Raw genomic sequence first — 21,126 nt, forward strand, 5'->3', positions numbered from 1 at the left:
TATATATATAGAAAGGAAGGCCGAGATGAATGCCATTTGTTGCCCTAGGGTTTATGAGTTTCGGATCATGGACCATGAAATGGGTGTTCAGGCCCGATATGATCTGATTAATGGGCCTTTAAAGGTTGGGTTTGTGGATCCTAGGCCTGTGAGTTCAACTAGGTTCACAAGCCCATAAGCATGCACAGACAGGCCAGAATTCTCCCTTGTATCAAGATTTCAATTCCTAGACTCGAGGCTCTTCGAGAAAAAGCTACGCTATAAATTATATTTTTATTTTACAATATTGACGTAGTAGTTCTAATTAACCGTTGAATTAGATATTGTTAAAAAAATAACCAAAAAAAAAAAAAAGTTCAAAGGTTAGTTGGGACTTGGGATTGTTATCTCAATATTTTTAAATAATTGTGAAATAAAAATGTAATTTTTAATATTACTCATTCAAAAATTTCAAGTAAATATGCATCAACACGATTAAGATCCCGGTGCAAAGGCAATACCACTAGGCCCTTACCTTGTTACATTGCAATGAAGTAGGAGTACGTGAGTAGGTACTGAGCCATTTCAAGTTTCACTTGTTCGAGTTGTTCAGGTACTTGTCCAAATAGGTAAGGCCCTCTCCAACACTTGCAAGTCTCTACCTACAATAGGACAAAAGAGAAATGCTATTTTTTTTTATTTAAATGATGTGTCAGCATCTTATGAGTTGGTGATAAATTTTTCAGAATAATAAATTTTATGTGATGGTGATACATCATTTAAAAATCAACTTTTTAATAAAAAATTTAAAAAGTGTAGCAATTTCTTAAGACAAAAATATTGCACCAAATTTATAACCAACACACGTATTAATTGGTTCTTGTTATTTCCCTTTTTCCTTGATTCGTGTGTTATATTAAATCAAATAAATTAAATATATATATATATAAAAAATAAAAATAAAAAATAAAAAAATCGTCCAAATATTTTAGAAAAGAATGATAACATTGACAAGTATTTTCTGAATTTGTTTAAATATCATAAAGACGATGTGGTGGCTCACTAAAATGGTTGACTTCTTAAGTATGTTTTTCTCTCCTGGATTTTTCAACTTTTCAAAATGTTTTAATAAACAAAAAAAAAAAAAATCAATTTTTTATCACTTTTTTTTTTTTTTTTTCAAATGCAACACAACAATTCCATGACTTTGCCCAAGAGTATTTAAGATTTTTTTAAAAAAAAGACAGAAATAAAAGATAAGGGTTTCGTTTGATTTTTGTTTTGTCTTTTCGAAATAAAAATATTAACAAATACTCTAAAACACAAAACGCTTTTATGTCATATTAAAATATTTTTTCAAACAAAAACAAAAAAACATTTTCTAAAACCCATTAACAAAAAAACACCCTTTTAAATTTGTCCTTATATAGAGAACAATTTTAAGGGCCTATTAGTGAAGAACAAATGGATGATCCCTCCCCTCCCAAAATGGATGAAAAAGACTTATGCCACCACTATTTTCCGAATAATGCCAAGAGGAAGGCTTTGGTGCTTTTTGTATCTTTTTAAATATGGCGTAACTTTTAAAAATCATCAATACATCAAAATTTAATAATAATAATTTCACATTTAAAGATAATTTTAAAAATTACGTCACATTTAGTAGAATTCTCTAATTCTCTTTCTAACATTACTCATTTCTACGGCGCATATAGAACTTTACATATTGGATTATTGGACAAAACTAGGGGTGTCAAGGTAGTTACGGTTAGCGGTTATTGGCAAAAACCTCTAACCGTAACTACTGAGCCCTATATATTTTTTAAAAAAGGTGTGATTTAATGATTAAATGATTATGTTATATGTATAAATATTATTATAATTATAAAAATATATTATATAAAAAGGCGGTTAGTGGTTACGGTTACGGTTACTAAACTCAATAACCTCTAACTGCTGACTGCTAAGCAGTTATAGCGGTTAGGCAGTTAGCGATTAATACAATTATGTTAGTGATTATTGCTAACCGTTAGACGGTTAGCGATTAATACAATTATGCAATTAAGCAATTAGTGATTATAGCAGTTAGCGGTTAGAAACCGCCGTTGACACCCTTAGACAAAGCAGAACTTTCCAAAGTTGTGGGTCTTATTAAGACAAAATATTAAATTCAATATAATAAATCGGACAAGGACATGGAAATTCGAAGCTCCTTCTCCGAGAGGGACACTTTCTATTGAATAATGCTAGATATCATATTTTTATCTTATTTTTATCCTCCTAAAGTTGATATGACTTTTAAAATCGCCATTAAATTTTAGATGAATCATACTTGAATTTTGATCAAATGATGATTTTGAAAGCCACATCAACTTTAGAAGGATAAAAAGATGGTCCATAACATTACTTATTTCTATTACAGTTTTTTTAAAAAGATTGTCCAATAATAGTATTTTTTAAAAAAAGTAATTTAATTACATTGCTTAATTACAAAGAAAAAAAAAAAAGACAATTACCTCGAACTAGCCTCTCTCACTTTTCACCTAATCTCACCTAATATCATTATATATGATTTAAAAGCAATGTAAAAAATATTTGAAAATATATATATCAAATTAATCGATAGTTGAAGAATTATATGAAGTTATTATTTTAATCTCAAACAAAAATCAAAGAAATTTCATGATAGATAGAACTTAGAAGGGCCTTGCCGAGGACCATCCATGACCATTGAATTAGCACACGGTACGTTTCCAAGGAATAGCTCAATCGACTATACGCTTTATGAAGCGGAGGTCACTAGTTCGAATCTCTCTCTCCCTTCTCTTATGTGGACATGATAAAACAAAAAAAAAAAAGCACACGGTACCACATCAGATATTAATGAAAAATACAAAAAAAAAAAATAATAATAATAATAACACGAGGGAGATCCCATCCGGGAGGTTACCTAGTGACCTACACACATGGAAGATCTCCCATAGTGGGTAGTAGGAGAGATGTCCAATAATTAATGGACCCCACCCCATATACATTTATGATACTTTGCAGAGACCGCGTCGGCATATGATAAAAAATTATATAAAAAATTAAAAAATTAAAAATTAGATAAGCCTAAAAATGAATTATTAAAGTTTAGAAAATGAGTAAATATTAATATATTATACAGATATTGGTTCCACGTCATACAAAAATTAAGCAAAACACGCTTTCTCCTCTCTCCTTTCTCCAATCTCGTTTTCGGCCGTAGACATCTTCGAAAGTCCAACCGGCTATCCGGAGGAACACCCCACCCAACCCATTCCATTCCCCTAGATCACAAATTCGTTATCCCAATTCCACCCTTTAAACCCTCCACCAAGTTTGCCAATCCAGCCATGTTGATGCTCATCAACTGCTCCAGCTGCCGCACCCAGTTGCAGCTCCCGCATGGCGCGCAGTCCATCCGCTGCGCCATCTGCCACGCCGTCACCAACGTGGCAGACCCGCGCAGTGTCCCTCATCCGCCTTCTCAAGCGCCGTCGCACTCACCCGCGCCGCCGGCGCCCCTCGCCCCGTCTCCGTACAGCCACGCGCCGCCGGGGCCGCCGCCGAACGTGCACGGGAGGAAGAAGGCTGTGATATGCGGGATATCGTACAAGTACTCGCGGCACGAGCTCAAAGGGTGCATCAATGACGCCAAGTGCATGAAGTATCTCCTCATCAACAAGTACCAGTTTCCACCGGATTCCATTCTCATGCTCACCGGTACGTTCGTTTGTGGGTAATTGTATTTGCGCGGATCAAGATTAGATTTGTTCGCGTCTCGATCGTTGCTTTCGAATTAAATGGCCGTGATTTTGTCATATTATATTAGCACTTCGTTATTTACTATATTTATCATCATTGATCATGTCGTTTTTTTACTATAACAACGATAAGAAAGAGATAAATATGATAAATTTTACAAATTTTTTTATGATTTAATTTGAAAAAATGTACTTACTGAAATACCTAATCGACGCATTAACTCAGAATTAAAATCTTAGGCCGAAGTTCTTAAAATTATAATCATTATTTTTAAATTGAATTGATCATTTACTGTCTTTAAAAGATTCTTTTTTTTTTTTGTTTCTTTATTTATTATGTCCAGTTTAACGGTAAATTACTGAGATGTAAAAATTGAACTAGTTGAGGTATTAAGAGCTCTGCAGTGGAGTTATTTAAGAAAATTAGAGCATCCTGATCCATGTGCATGTGTAAATGTGATTACTTTTTAAGTTGTGTTTGAGGGGTTGTTTGGTTTATTTACAAGACCTCTTTTGTTATATGTATAATATGGATGTGTATGTGTATATGTATGAATGTATATGAATTTTGAATTTGCTTGCTTTTTAGGTTTTGTTTTGAGGAAATATTTTTGTTTGATTTCAAGATCACTTTGTATGTGTCCAGATTTAGTTATTTTAGGTTATAGTTGTTGTCATTGTTGTTAGCAAATTCCAAATGTAGTTTCTACCATTTGTGATATGGGTTTTGGATGTTTTTCAGATCGGTATGATGTTGATTAATGTGTTTTCCTTTTACATCTGCTGGACAAGCAAGAAGTTTCACGAAAAAAGTTTTAAAAAAGTTTCCTCTGAGATTTCAGCTTTAGATGTAAGTTTTAAAGAGAGCTGCATCTGCAAGGTTGTGCTTGGGAGTTGTTTTGAGGAAAAGAAAGTCTTGACTGATTTAAAAAAGTTTTATACTCTTGCTCAGTGAAGAAGATCCGGAAAATAGGTAATAAAAATGACTGACTACTTGGGGTAACAACAGGAAATTGTGTTTGTATTATCGATCGAATTGTAAGCCTTGTGCAGATGCCAGGCTTAAGTTTCTCCCTTTTATGAATGGGTATCAATGAGAGAACTGAAATGCAGTAGAGCCATTGAAGTATCTATTCTATGAGATGGGGAAGGCAAATATTCTATAAGCAAGAGAATAGAGGTCTTATCAAATCGAAGTCCTAATTAAGGAAAGAAAAGTACTGACTGCTATTTAGTTCTTCTGTAGTCTAAATTGGATGGATTACCCCCTTAAATGATGTCTTTATGAAGTGTGTATAGTTTTTGAAGTTAGAGTAGTGTTGCTTATGCTCTGTTTGGAGAAGTCCCAATAGCAGTCTGCTTCCATGCTCCAACAGTTTGAAATGTCTAAACCTGAGGGAACAGTAGTTGAGTGAAAGACTTGTGTTTTGATCTGGTTCCCTTTTTCCTTCATTATGATGTAGGTTTGTCCACTACCCGCTTGCCTGGATCCTAACCGTCTGAACACATGTCACCTAGGACTTCGTGCTAGATTGTGTATATATAAAGTTTTCCTAGTTTTTAGTATCAAATGTTTGAAGAATTGCAGTAATAACTACTAGGGTGTTTAGTTATAAACCAATAGTATGCACGTATAGTCTTCAATAATTTTTTTTTTTTTGATAAGACCAAGGTTTTTCCATCCATCATTATCATCATCTTATATTTTCCAATAAGCTCTAACTCTAATGGCACCTCCTTTCCCAATAAGAATGGGACAGGTGGTGAGGTTATCGGTTCATGGCCCACCAGATGCATGTGTAAATTATGATTTGCTTGTAGCTATGTTTTATCATCACATTTGGTGCAAAATCCACATAATAAAAATACAATAATGTACTGTCTTTCATTGTCCATTCAATTTCCCTATTTAAACAAAACACAAAAATGTGATAGGAACCACTAGTTAGCTCTCTTTCCATATATGATATGATTATGTTGTCGTTAGCCTTTTGCAATTCAGAATTCATTATATTCTTTAATTATCAAAGTGCACTTGCATGTATTTATGCCACATAAAATGTTTTGGCAATGAAAGCAGAAAATGGTAAATTTTCTTGGAGTTTTACTTATGGCATGAGTTGCAGGGTTTTTATGCTTACTTTAGGCCTCAGGAGGGAATATCCATGGATATCTCACTGCATAGTACTACAAATAACTGGTTCAAAATCTGAGAGGCAATCAAGTCAGCTGTATTAATACTTAATACAAATCATCACTGTATCATGGTCTCACTTATCATCAATCTAATGAATAAATCCTATACATGTTATTGGAGTTTGAAAGTTATTACTGAGGTTCATATCTGCTATATATGGAGGGTGTTCGGGCATTTAGTTTTCCATGTGAAGGTGTTAGTTTCCAGGTTGATCTTGTGCGAATGTTTGTTTTAAATGAACATAGGATACAAGTTAAACCAATTACTATTGTTGTCTCTAATTGTGACTCACGCTAGTAGCATTTTAACTGAATATGGTTGCACGACTGTTTTTATCTTTTTTGAAGAACCTTTGAGAATCTCCCCAAAGGTATCCCATACATTTAGGTTAAAGAGAAAACACCATGTTTATATTCTCCCTAGCCAACAAGGCTGTATGAACAATTAACCTGGTATAAAGCATGGCTCAGTACACATTGGCAGGGACTTTGCAAATAGGTGTTGTCCTGCTATGATTCAATTTTTGCAATATGCTTTTCAAATAGTCATGAACTGCAACCTAAGATTGGTGGGTGGCTTCATTATCAGGATTGCTTTTCTTTTTTCCTAGGATTACTATTCATCAATTCAAACACTGAATCATCAGAAATAGTTTTCCTGTTGTTACTTCGTGCTCTCTATCACCAAAAGGAGCAGAAAGGAGGGGTTGCAGCTGATGTACAATCCCCAATGTCTTCACTAAAAGTAAAAGTAATTTGTAAATGGTTTTATTTCAAGTTTTCCTGGCAATCAAATGAGACTGAAGCAAACTAGAAATCAAGGTTCATAAATGAATTTGCTAAAATGTCATTTGCCTTTTCAATAGAAATCATGGAATGACACATGCCTGTTGCCTCTTTTTGGAGCCATTAGGCAGAGTATGTTTTATTCTTTATTGTAAAACTTGTTTAGTTGAAATTCTTACCTGAAATACAAAATGCAGAAGAAGAAACTGATCCATACAGAATTCCAACTAAACACAACATGAGGATGGCATTATATTGGCTTGTACAAGGTTGTCAACCCGGAGATTCTTTGCTGTTTCACTATTCTGGCCATGGTTCACAACAGAGGAACTACAACGGTGATGAAGTTGATGGATATGATGAAACTTTATGTCCCTTGGACTATGAAACTCAGGGTATGATTGTTGATGATGAGATTAATGCAACAATTGTCAGACCTCTTCCTCAGGGTGTTAAGCTTCATGCAATAATAGATGCTTGTCATAGTGGCACTGTACTAGATTTGCCATTCCTTTGCCGGATGAACAGGTTAGTTTTTATTAAATTCGTGTCTATAAATAAACAGTTTTTGTTTTTCTTTGCGGTTTAACTATATTGTTGGCACTTAGCATGGGGTAATGGCGTATGGGAGGGCCAAAGACTGATCAGAAATCTTGAACTTCCAATGAGAGGGACATCCAGTTTTGCTTTTTACCAACTGCTTGAACCTTGGTGGAGCACTGATAATGGTTTCTGAAGTATTGAAAGAAAAACTATATTAACATGCAGTCTTTCACTATGGGTTATCTGAATTTATTGTGGTATCATGTAGGATCTAAATATAAGTGATTGCGTACATATTTAATATTTTCATTGAGTTCAGTTTTCTTTTCTCAACCTAAATTTTGTAAACATTTCCTTAATTATTCTGTAGTTCCATTGGTTTCGTGATTTTTTCCCCTTCTTATTTGTGTTTTAGCAATATCACTCTGATATATCTCGATGACCAAATTATTCCTCTTTGCAGTTGGTTCTTCTTAAGTACCCAGAGTTCCCTTTTTATTTTTTGCTGCACTTATACTTTACTTCTTGGTAATAGGGCTGGACAATATGTATGGGAGGATCATCGCCCTCGATCAGGTGTATGGAAAGGTACAAATGGTGGAGAAGCTATTTCATTTAGCGGTTGTGACGACGATCAGACCTCCGCTGATACTTCTGTAAGTTTCTGAAAATTTAAGTAGAATTTTTGGTACAGTTCTACAGCACTAGTATTCTTAAGAGTTTAGAATACATGATGATAAAAGAAATGACACCAACATCAACCACAACAACAACTGTAATAGTTATGAAATGTGATGCTTTTATGGGGACAGGCTTTATCAAAGATCACATCAACAGGTGCCATGACTTACTGCTTTATCCAAGCCATTGAACGTGGACATGCGTCTACATATGGGAGCATGCTAAATTCGATGCGTTCTGTCCTTCGAAGCACGGGTAGTAATGACCTTGGTGGTGGTGTTGTGACATCTCTCCTCACCATGCTTTTGACAGGAGGCAGTACTCTTAGTGGTGGACTAAGACAGGTATTTGCTCCATGGTATTTTATAAGTTCTGTATATGATTTCTACTCTATGATTCCGGCCTGTTCCCTTGGGAATTTTTCTTCAATTAAAAAAAAAAATGACCCTGTTAACAGGAACCACAGTTTACTGCCTTAGTAGTTGGACTGATTCCATTCATTTGTTGTGTTTGTTAACAGGAACCACAGTTGACTGCCTTCCAGCCATTTGATGTGTATTCAAGACCTTTCTCCCTATGATTTTTAATATTCTATTTACGGATTAATTAGAGTTAGAAATAAATAATTATATTGAAGAAAGGGATTCTCTTTATTGTTGAAACCCCATTGGATATGAATATGTGATGGATTGCATTGGTGTGGAACAAGTTTTGTATCTCCAAACCCCATATTCACTACATGACATTCATGGTTTATACAGTCAACAAAAGACATGGCTAGATTGCTTGAAGCAGATTTGGCAAATTGCTAGTCATTGAGCCCAGATGGTTAAATACATAGGATGCACCTTATTTTCCCCGACAGAAATATGCCCAAAAACAGAAAATAGTCCACAAAAAGAACAATCATATAAAACACACCCACTTCTACCTGTAAATCCTGAGCATAACTTTGGCCTTCATCTTCTTAAACATCAAAAAGCTGCAGCATAACTGGTACCTTCCATTGCATGCCTAAGATTTGGAACTCCCAATGGGTTAAGTACAAGAAAACTTCTCTTCTGCAAACGAATTTCTGTCGAGCATTGTCTTCCTCCTGAAGGGATTTCTCAGTGCATAAGAATTCTTTCCCCCAATGGAGGATGTTGATCGAACAAAAAAGAAGAAATGTGGCCACTTTAAAGAGAATCTTTAGAAACTTTAGTCAGCATCAGCCATGAATTACATCACCCACTCGAGCACTGGAAGAAAGCTATCCAATCTTTATGGAATTGGATTCTGGCATTTGGAATTGTTATGGAATATTTCAAATCCTGAATTTAAGGTAGCACTTCAAGTTTAATACATTAAGTTACACTTCAAGTTGCATCAAGTATTCAAGTTAATCATGTTCAAGAATATTAACAGAATTGGCTTTGGCTCCAAGTGAAATTGGAATGTCCTTGGAATTGGAGTGGATATCCATTGCTATAATATCTTCTGGTAGTTCATCCAACTTCATTTGTGTGTGTTCTATATCAAAAAATACGAGGCGTTAGTGTTATTATATAGCATAGTCAAAAAATTATACAAGTCAATGAAGACAAAATATGCAAATAACTAATAATAAAAATAATATTACCTTCCTTTCCATATAACCAATCTTTAGTGCAAACTAATGCCTCAAGAATATTAGACTTGAGTGAACTCCGAAATTGATCAATCACACGCCCACCAACATTAAACGTGGATTCTGAGGCAACTGTAGAAACAGGAATACTCAAAATATCACGAGCCATACAAGCTACTTCAGGATAACGAAATTTACTTGCTTCCCAAAATGCAAGAATGTCCAAATCCATATTACTCTTCAGCTTAGGTTCATCCAAATAAACTTCCAATTGACTCTTTTGTGGACCAAGATCATTCATTTCAAATGTAGCAAACTCCTGCATGAAAAAGAGAGAATATAAACATAGTTTACTAATTAAAAGAATAAAAATATCACAAAATTCACTAAATAAACATATAATTTTACCTCCATCCAATCGGGATATTTTTGGCTATCAACATGTTTTTCAACAACAATGTCGCTTGAAATTGTAGAAGTATCTTTATATTCCATAAAAATAGAGAATAATTTCGCACGAACATGCAAATACTTTATGGCACCATCAACGCCATAAAGTTTCTTAAAGCAATAATCTATAAATTGAAGCTTGTAACGAGGGTCCAAGATAACTGCTATGGCCAACGCTACATTGAATTCTGACCAATATTTCTCAAATTTAGAGAGCATTTGATTTGCTATTGATCTCTTATACTCATCTTCGCTCGCATTTTGTTGCTTCAAGGTCACATAAATCAGAAAAACTGCTGGAAAGTATAAGTTGGATGTGGGATACTTAGTATTAGAAAAGCAACATGTAGCATCATAAAAACAAGCCAACAAAGTTATGATCTTCTCCACCTTATCCCACTCAAATGCAGTAGGGCAATGCTTAAAGTTAGAATCAATAAACTCTAAATGACAAAAAGCACGCCGATAATAAAGAGCACTCTCAAGCATACTAAAGGTGGAATTCCATCTAGTTGGGACATCTTGTGTCAACCCCTTTTTGCTATCCAAAGACATTTCATTCATAGAATCAAGAAACCTTTGTTTACTCTCTTGTGATCCTTTAACATATTTAATGCTATCGCGAACCTTTTGGATAGCACTATCAATCTCTTTCAACCCATCTTGTACTATCAAATTAAGAATATATGTATAACAATGAAGGTGAAAGAACTCACCATCACAAGGAAGGGCTTTCTTAATGTTCAATCGGGTTCTCAACAAGTCCACAGAAACATCAAGGGATGAAGCATTGTCTGAGGTTATAGAGAAAACCTTGTACTCAATCCCCCACTCACATAGCAAACTATAAATTTTTTCACACAAAGATATATCATTATGTGGTGGGGGAATGAAAGAAAAGTTCAATACCCTTTTCTGTAAGACCCAATTATTGTCAAGAAAATGTGCTGTGATACACATATACGTGTTAGTCATCATAGAAGTCCACAAATTAGATGTTAAGCAAATTCTCCCAAGAGATGCATTCAACATAAATTTAACTCTTTGTTTTTCCCTTTGATGCATCTTAACCAAATCAGCCTCAACTATATTTCTAGAGATAAGTGGTACATCACTACGTAAGTATTGCAATATTTCTCTTAGACCAGCACACTCAACCAATGGAAAAGGCAAGTCATGCTTAATAACCGCTGCAATCAACAATTCTCTAAATTTTTCAGCATCAAATTTAGAGGCACATACTGACAAAGATCCATTATTTTGAGATAAGTGCAACGGCCCAACATCATGTGTGTCTCTCCTCGTGCAAGTTTTCAAGAATGTAGCATCACAATACTCGCATTTGGCCCATGGCTTGTCGTCATTTGGACCCATAGGAAGGGGCTCAAAAAAGGTCCAAACATCTGAGGTCTTCTTACGCTTTGCCTTCTTTTTACTCATCTGCACACATCAATACGTAACCATGAAAAGATCTAAACTCATCATCCCTATTTAGATCAACAACATTAAAATGACCTGGCACCCACCCCAAACCCCCAAATAAATAAAAAAGAAAAGAAACAGCTGATTGATCCATTCAACAGAAACAAATAGAATACAATAGGAGAAAAAGGAGAAAAACATAATAAGTAAAATTTGAACCAACAATGTGGTGACATGTTTAAATTCAGCTACAATTGATGATATAACATTCATTACATAACAAAAATGAATTTTATACACAATAATATGAAGAAAAGGAGAAGCATATACATCAACAAATTGTGAAGGACTACAATAACATAACAATATGGAAAGAGTGAAGAGCGGAGGGGAAGTAAAGGAAGCTAACCAAAATGAAACATCATTTCTTAAAAAAAAAAGACTTGTTCAACCACCCTGTCAAAGGGCACTGTAGCCAAGGATTCTTCACCATTTTTTGAAGAGAAGTTAATGGAAGAGAGAATCACAAACATGAGAGGCAGAATGAGAAACCCTTGGTTTCCCAAGAAGGAAACCTTAACGGCAGAATGTGTGAAGCATGGTTTCCTTGGTGACACTTTGCAGCCGAAAGCCATTTTTGTCAAAAAGGTATAATTGGTGACACTTTGCAAACATTTTAAGCACGACAATTAATACCAAACAAGTAGGTTTTAATGGTTTTGAAACATATATGAAAATCAAGCAACCTTCATGACTGAAACAAGCACGCATGGAAGACATTTACTAAAGATAAGGGTGATAAAGAATGTGTAACCTTCAATAACTTCTAACCAAATGAAAAAGAAGAGTTATTTCAGGTTGAGAACAACATAGACTTTCATACAACAGTACTCCATTGGATTTATTGTTAAGGTCATTACCTATTAGATTAGGCCAGCTGGTGAAGGAAATTATGCTTCAGGTATGCATGGTCTGCTAAACAATTTTTGACTGATCCACAACCAGGAAACCCAACACAGGCTGAGATTGAAATAACTTTTATTTTGCTTTTTAGTTCTAGTAATCAAGTGAACCCACTATTTTGACATCCATTCCACCACTAAGGGAATCGATACACAATACCCATTGCCTCAACTAGCAATAACCCAGCTCTAACAGCACACACTTCTATCATATCATCTAGAAAAAACGCAAACCCATTAGCCCAAATGATCAAGCACTCTGCTATCTCCCACTCTCAGACTCCCTGAGTCTTCAAGAGTCAAGGTAGATCTGAGACTCCAAGTTAAGTTTACACCCCCCAGCTTCTGGCCTTTTCTCGACTTGAACTGAATGAGTGGACCTCTAAACCCATGGGCACTTTCAACAACAGCGAACAACTCCAAAGTTTTGCTGATGAAGAGTAGTACTAAATCTAGAAAAGCTTTGGGAAGGGACGTGGTGAAAAAGAAATGAGGACATACTATTAGCTTGAAGCCAATCACGCCAGATCCAAATAGAGCAAACAATAGAGCACAAGGACAAGTAATGCAAGCCTATCAATAAAAAACGCAGAGAGACCTTAATCACAAAAGAATCGTCACCATCCCCTTAGCTCTCAAACACAAAAATTACAGAACCAAAAAAAGATTAGAAAAAACAGAGAATGAGAACACTGTCCCCTTAGCTATCAAACACAAAAACTAAAGAACAAAAAAGATTAGAAAAAAGAGAATGAGAATTAGACCTTGTGGACTATACAGAAATATACGGGTTTCACCGTCACGAACTTAGGGTGGCTGTTCTTTTCTTCTAAGTGGTCACGGTGATCAGTAGGTGCTGGACCGTTGGTGTTGCTTCAGCCTTCACTTGAATAGAGTGGGAGAGAACTCAGAGAAGAGAGAATGCGATTGAGAATCAGAGGTGAGACCTGGGAAGCATTGCTACTTTTAGCCTTTTACTCTTTTAATTAAGGCTTTGTTTTTTAATTGTAAAAAAAAATAAAATTCTAATTTAATTTATATTTTATACGAGTTATGGGGATCACCCATGGGTTAAGCGTGTTGATCTAGAATTGACCCTATTAAACAATTTAATTCGAGTTAACCCGAAATTGATCGAACCCGATTATACAAAACCCTAATCCGCTAATTTCTTGTTGGTTCATGTCGAGTTGACTAGTCATGTTAGAAATTGCCAGCCCTAAATAGGGAGATCAATCCAATAAAAAAAAACACAAGAATGAGTACGCTGCAGCTTCACACCCATTCCAATAAGTCACAATTTTTTTTAAAAAAAACCACAAATTACCAATGAAAAAAATGATAGATAAAATTCACAAATTACCTTGAAGTTTACACAATATGAACGTCCAGTAGATGCATCGCTTTTTTCAGACATGGTTTTGGGTCCACTGGATGGGTAACAACAGGTTATGTGCTGGAGGAACCACTGAAAGAAAAATTTATCCATAAAAAATCATTATTTATCCAATCGTTATTTAAAAGTTTATCCATAGCATATATAATAAATGAACAAGGGCTGGCTGCCATGAGCATAAGCAGCAGCATCTTTATGAAGTCACAATAAGAGAGAATAATGAAATGTATAAAAGTATTTATCCTTGTATTGTGAAAACTTAAAAATCTTTGTCCTCTCATGCCCCAATTAATGAAATATACAAATTTAAGTTCCTTTCCCCTCTGAACATTTTCTAAGCATCCATATAGATCACAATGTCTAATCAAAACAACATCTTAGAACTCCAATCCAACATTGTTGTAAAATAAATTAACGTATCCAGTTAATGAAAAGGAACCCTCACTAATCATAGGGGAAATGATATAGATATAGGAAATGCATGCACAAGTATTATACCCATACTTGTACATCAACAGCCTCATAACAACTAGTTGGTTTGTCTTCATCCTAAAATACGTAAAAAAATAGCCTTTAACATAACATCAATAGGAATTCAGAAGTACATATATAAATACATGGTTTTTAGTCCCATTTTTTTAACTCCTTGAAGCTTCTTGTGCATAGCCAACACTAATTTGAATACTAAATAAACTAAACTTCCTGACATTCTCTTCCTCACAAAAGAATCATATACAGAGATTGCTTCTTAAAAGATTAATCATTGGTGCGAACATGAAACTTTACATATTGCATTCTCAAATTCTTTATTATGTGATACCAAATTTTGGTTCCAACTCCAATATGTCAAACAAAAAAGCCCATAAAGTAAATGAAGCCTTTACGAAAAGTAAAGTAAGATATGTGGCAACACTAATGCAAGTTTTCCCCATCTTAGATATAAAAGACAACAAACATCTAACAAATGTCATAAAGTTCTCTTAAATGTTGGATAAAACATGGTAATATGATATTATTTCCTGATATGCACGCTCATGGCGAAATATGCATTCGCAAACACAGGCTGGCCCTGCCTGTGTCCCTCCTTACAGTTTGCCACATTCATTAAGTGCAACGGTCATACATGTTTTTTCAGCTGACCATTTCTTTGTTTTTCATTCTCCTTACATTTATTTTGGATTATCTTTTGACCAAAGAGGGTAAAAAAAGGACCTTGATACCGCAAGAAGCATTAGTATATATACAAGCATTTCAATTAACTAGTTTTTCTATTTGGGGATGGCGTTGTTTCAAGCACAAGTAAAGTCAATAAAAAAAAAAAAAGGGGCCTTCGAGATTCTTATTCTACTAAGATACATGAAATGGCAACTTTAAGTTCTGGCACACACTGTTTACTGTAGTAATTAGGACCATCAGTTGAGGCAATAATTCACATTCATGTTTTAAGATGTAGTGGCATGAATCATAAAACAGTCATTTTCATAGTCTCTCATTCCCCACCATTTCAGATCACAATAAAAAGCACTACAGAATAACAGAGATAGCACACAAAAAATATCAACAAACCCAAGATTCATATGCACTTCCAGTAGATTTTTCAACGATCAATCACTCTAATCATGTCACAAACCAGCGCGTAGGAAAATTTTCACTGCCAAATAAGGCTTCTACGACTTTTGTTGCAAAGTTGAAAGAGAGGTTACGAAAAATCTGAGAAAATCACACTTACAGAAGGGGGCGTATGGTGGTTGTGGATGTTTGGCGTCGTACGATTTGGAAGTAGATGTTGGCGGCGCCGTACAGCGAATGTGGCGTGCGGTGGTTGTCGGCGAGGGAGGCGTCGCACGACTTGGGAAGGAGTTTTTGGCGGAACAAAATGGGGGGAAAGAGTTTTTGGCGGAACAAAATAGGGGGAAGATGTTTTCGGACGAGTAATCTGGTGATGTGACCTGGCAATGGCATAAGCGTAATAAAACTAGGATTTTTTTTTTTTTTTTTTTTTCCAAGTGTTCTCGACTTCTTTCAATTTTGTTCCATTACTCATTTTCTATCTCACTATAATGCGTCGGGCCTAATGTGACGGTGTCCATCAACTCATTGATCAATTTTTTTGTTTTTTATTTTTTTGTTTAAAGGTTATTGAACAATATCATATCGACTCAATGGTATAAAAGTGAGATGAAATATAAGTATTTAGTATTACTCGTAATAAAATGAGTGAATAATATATTTATTCTTTCATGATTTTGTTTTGAGTAATGCTATACTGATGTAGTTATGTGGCTGTCTCAACTAACCTTTAAATTAATAGTAATGTTAGATAATATTTATATCAAACATTCATCTTTCAATACTGATGTGATGCTCCCAATAATTCATTAGATTAATCATGGTTAAATAAAACAATAATCAAATAAGAGTATCATATCAGTATTGTTTGGTCAATATAGATAAAAACGTGATATATAACATTTTTCACGTTGAAATTGCCTCTAGATGGCTTATTTTTCTTCTTGTTCATTTGTTGCACCTTTATAAATTGCATATTTTACCGCCATTACCATGGCCGTTCAAATCCTGAATGGTCGCTGGTATGTACCTATGGCTATGTATCTATTGTTTATTCAAATAACAATTACATCTCTTGAAATTAAACCCATAAAACAACAAATCACTTACCAAGGTAAAATCATATTAAGAAAAGGATATATATATATATATATAAAAGCTAGCAAAAACAAAAGAAAAAAGAAAAAAGAAACAAAACTCCATCATCATTAGATTCATTACAAATTAGGTTTTCATGAGCCATTATGTCCGATGTTGTCCACTTGAAGGATTCATGATCCATCACATGCAATCAAAGTTATGAAACACAGAAATGTGCTCCAGGTGAACTTGGAATGTCATAGGAATTGACATCCATTGTCAAAATATCCTTTTCTTTGTTGTCCAACTTCATTTGTGTGTGCCCTATATCAAAAAATAAGAGGAATTAGTGTTATTATAGTGTAGTCAAAAAACAATACAAATAAATGAAGAAATTAAATATGCAAATAACTAATATTACATTGTTATCCATATAACCAATCTCTATTGTAAACTAATGCCTCAACAATATCAAGCTTGAGTGGGCTCTTATATTGATCAATCACACGTCCACCAATACTAAAAGTGGATTATAAATGAACAGTAGAAACATGAATATTCAAAATATCACGAACCATAGCAACTACTTCAAAATAGCGAAATTCATTTCCTTTCCAAAATGAAAGGATGTCAAATGTTGCATTCTTGTCCAAAGACCTAGGTTCCTCAAAATAAATTTCTAATTGATTCTTTTGTGAATTAACATCAACTCCACAAAATGCTAAATATTCATACATGAAAAATAGAGAGTATAAACATAAATAATTAAGTAGTTAAGAGTATATATATTATATACTAAGTTATTAACAAGCTAAGAAATTAATAATATTATTCATCTTTTCCCAATCTAGTTTTTTGCGATGTTCTTGGGGCTGAACAACTATGGAGCTTGAAGCTCTAGAAGAAGTACTATGCTCCATAAAAAGTTGGACTAATTTATCACGAACATTCACAAATTCTACAGAATCCATAACTCCATAAATCTTAGTATAGTAGTAATTTACAAATTGAGCCTTGTAACAAGGATCTAAGATAACTGCTATGGCTAACACTACACTACACTGAATTCTGACCAATATTTCTCAAATTTTGAGATTATTTGAGTTGCCATTAAGCTCTTATACTCATCTTCACTCACAAGGTGTTGCTTCAAGGTCATATAAATCATGGCAATTATGAGAAAGTATAAGTTGATAGTGGGATACTTGGTACCAGAAAAAGTACATGTAGTTTGGTAAAAGCATGCTAAGAAACTACTGATATTATTCACATATTCCCACACAAGTGCAGTAGGACAATGCTTATAGCTTAAATCAATCATCTCTAAATAAGTAAAAGCACCCTGATAGTGAATAGCACTCTCAAGCACAAGATATGTAGAACTTCATCTGGTTGGCACATCTTGTCTTAATCCCTTATTACTATCCAATGACATTTGATTCACAGCTTAAAGAAAATTTTGTTTTCGCACTTATGATCATCTAACATACTTCACACTATCTTGAATCTTTTGGATAACATTATTGATCTCTTTCAATTCATCTTACACTATCAAATTAAGAATATGGGCACAACAACGCAAATGAAAGAACTCACCTTCACAAAGGACTTTCTTAATGTTCAATGTTTGTTTTAATAACCCAATACAAACATCATTGGAATAAGCATTATCCAATGTTATAGTGAAAATCTTGTTCTCAACCCCCCACTCTTGTAGCAAATTATATATATTTTCAGACAAAAATATATCATTATGTGATGAGGGCATAAATGAAAAGTTTAACGCTATTTTAGTTAATACACAATCTTTGTTAATAAAATGTGCAGTAAGGCACATATACCCATCAGTTGTCAAAGAAGTCCACAAATCAGATGTTAAACAAATTCTCGCAGAAAAAACATTCAAAATAGATTTAACCCTTTGTTTCTCCCTCAGATGCATCTTAACTAAATCAACCTTAACAGTATTTCTAGAGACAAATGGTACATCACTATACAAGTATTGATGTGTTTCTCTTACACCATCATATTCAACGCATGAAAAAGGCAAATCATGCTTAATAACTGCAGCACCCAACAATTCTTTATATCTTTTAGGATCAAATTTAGAGGCGTTTACTGACAGAGACCCTTTACTTCCAACTAAAAGCATTTGCCCAACATCAAGAGTGTTGTTCCACCCGCACACTTCAATGTGCCGCTTTAGATTTCTAGTTCCGTATGAACTTTGAGCCTTATATTGATTACCACACAACTTGCATTTTGCCTGTACCTCCATGTCCTTTGGATCGATATTAGGAACGATATCAAATTCTTTACCTTTTTCTTATTCCCCATAGAAATAGAAACATCTTCTTCTAGTGTATTTAATTCAATGACATCGTCGTCGAATGCATCTTCAATCGAATCTCTCCTAAGTACTTTTTTATTCATTTACACACATAATCATTAGTTAAAGTATATACTTCCATAAAGCTACTTATTTTGGATAATCAAATCAAAATGAAATGTCATAAAAAATATAATTATTGTAGAAGATATCATATTTAATATTTTAATGATGGCTCCATTTCTAAAAGAAGGATATAGTGCGAGGCATGTGTATACATTTTAAAATAGGGGTTGACTTCATGGATGAAAAAATTCTCTGCCTTCATTATGTTTACGAAGGTCTCAGCCAAATGATTCCCAACTGGTGTTCTTTAATCAAAGAGAATAGCTAGGAAATTAAAAATGTTATTCTAAATTTGGGGTAGCATTTTTTTGTTCTTCTTAACATTATTTTAATGTAAAAAGGGCTTTAATATGAGGTTTATTTAAATAGAGAAGAAAAAATAATTTATTTATTTAAAGGCCTAGTGAACTCTTCGAGTCTTCAGTCTTCACCTCAATTTCACTTTTTTCCTACCTTGCCACATCTCCTACTTCCCACTAACCACTGATTAATCTGATTATCCTTTCTTCCACCTTTCTTCTTAGTTCTTAGGTTCCTTAAATTTTGGGAAAAGCACATTTATCCTCTCTAACAATTTGCAATTATTTCTAGACTTTTTAATTATTGCAATGTTCTCTCAAATTACTATTGGGGTCCTTTTGTGCAAATAAATGACAAAAATACGCTTGATAATTATAAAAACATGTCACAACTTCATTTTCGTTCCACAAGCAATTGCCAATGATTTCAAATGAAAAAAAAAATTACAAAAAATGAAAAACAAATTCAGAGCAAGAGATAGAAAGACATATTGGAGACAGAGAGTGTAGCGATTTGTACATGCCAAGGGTCCGAGAGAGAGAAAAAGAGAGGGAGGGAGCAGAGACGCAGAGAATCAAAGATGCGAGAGAAAGAGGAGAGTGAACTAGTGAAGAGAAGAGAGGGAACAAGAGGCGCAGAGAATTAGAGATGAGAGAGAGAGAGGTGTAGATGTCTGAAAAACGGCTGAAGAGTGAAGAGAAAGGGATGTGATACACGTTAGGGTTAGGCTTTACTCTTTAGTTTAGGGTTTTTTTTTTTTTTTTTTTTTAAACGAGTCTGACAGGTCAACCTGCTTAACCCACAGGTTGACCCACCAGACCCAAAAATAACCGTGAAACCCGTTTAGATCAAACACAAATCCGATAACTTCGTGTTGTGTTCGCGGGTCGTGTCAAAATTGACAGCCCTAATTTTACATGGTTTTTTATATAAATTAAATTGATAGAAAATGGGACAAAATAACATGATTGAAAAACTAAAACCCTATACTATTATTAATTACCAAATTAGAAAAAATGAGACAAAATGGATAGTTTTCTCTAAAATTTCAAGCAGCTCATGACATGAAATAAAGGTTAATTAGAAAAGAATAACATAAAAAACAAAAAGAAAACTTAATAATAATTTAATTGCATGCAATTACAAATCTAATAATCTAGTATAAAATCTAATTAACATATTACAAATGCATTTAAATTTAATTGCATATCAATTTAGTAAGTCCTTCTAGCCTATATTAAATGCATATAAAAAAAAAACAAAAAATCCTAATCAATTTAATAAGTCCTTTAAATCATTTTATATGTATATCAATTTAAATAAGGCACATATAAATTTGTAACTAAACAAACATATTATATATACATAGAGAGAGAGAGAGAGAGAGAGAGAGAGAGAGCTGAGTGAAAGAGGGAGGGCGAGGGAGAGTGTAGACGAGGGAAGGTTTCGATTGAGGGAGGGGAGGGTTTCGAGCAGATCAGTGACACACGTCACTGTTGAAGCGACCCCTCCTTCTAAAAGGGGTTGTTTCAACAATAAGAGCATCTCTAACTATATAGGCAAATGGGTGATAATAGCTAAATTTTCCTATTTTGAGTGATTTTTCACCTCCAGAAGAGTAGCCAACTCAGCCTTTTTTTTCTTTCTTCAAACATAAACAGTAAATAGGCAAAAGAGCCTATTCACTGTTCACAACTACAAAATTTTGTAATCATTTTTTTCTCCATCCCTTTCGCTGTTCTCTCTCACTCGCTCCAATACCAACAACCCAGCCCTTTTCTCTCTCCCTCTGATACTCTCCCTCCCTCTTGCTCTTCTCATTGAAATTTCGCCTACTGTTTGATTTTTTTTTTCGTTTTTAAAATTTCAAAACTCATCGGAAAAGGTGATTTTGGAGGGTTGATTTTCTG

General features: G+C 34.3%; 1 protein-coding gene across 1 annotated transcript; it reads left to right on the forward strand.

Annotated features, from left to right (window-relative positions):
* Positions 1 to 3,165: 3,165 nt before the first annotated feature.
* LOC132177711 (metacaspase-1-like) lies at positions 3,166 to 8,788 on the forward strand. The gene is made up of 5 exons (XM_059590148.1): positions 3,166 to 3,726; positions 6,947 to 7,277; positions 7,828 to 7,948; positions 8,105 to 8,317; positions 8,494 to 8,788. Exons 1-5 carry the CDS (start codon positions 3,357 to 3,359, stop codon positions 8,551 to 8,553), a joined length of 1,095 nt encoding a protein of 364 aa, XP_059446131.1. The 5' UTR covers positions 3,166 to 3,356; the 3' UTR covers positions 8,554 to 8,788.
* The last annotated feature ends 12,338 nt before the right edge of the window (positions 8,789 to 21,126 follow it).

The sequence above is a fragment of the Corylus avellana genome, chromosome ca1 (genome assembly GCF_901000735.1).
Source record: "Corylus avellana chromosome ca1, CavTom2PMs-1.0".
In the NCBI taxonomy this organism is placed as follows: Eukaryota; Viridiplantae; Streptophyta; class Magnoliopsida; order Fagales; family Betulaceae; genus Corylus; species Corylus avellana.

Coding starts and splice junctions, on each gene's coding strand:
- LOC132177711 (XM_059590148.1), top strand. CDS start 3,357: ATGTTGATGCTCATCAACTGCTCCAGCTGCCGCACCCAGTTGCAGCTC. Junction 7,949..8,104: donor AGACCTCCGCTGATACTTCT/GTAAGTTTCTGA, acceptor TTATGGGGACAG/GCTTTATCAAAGATCACATC. Junction 8,318..8,493: donor TTAGTGGTGGACTAAGACAG/GTATTTGCTCCA, acceptor GTTTGTTAACAG/GAACCACAGTTGACTGCCTT.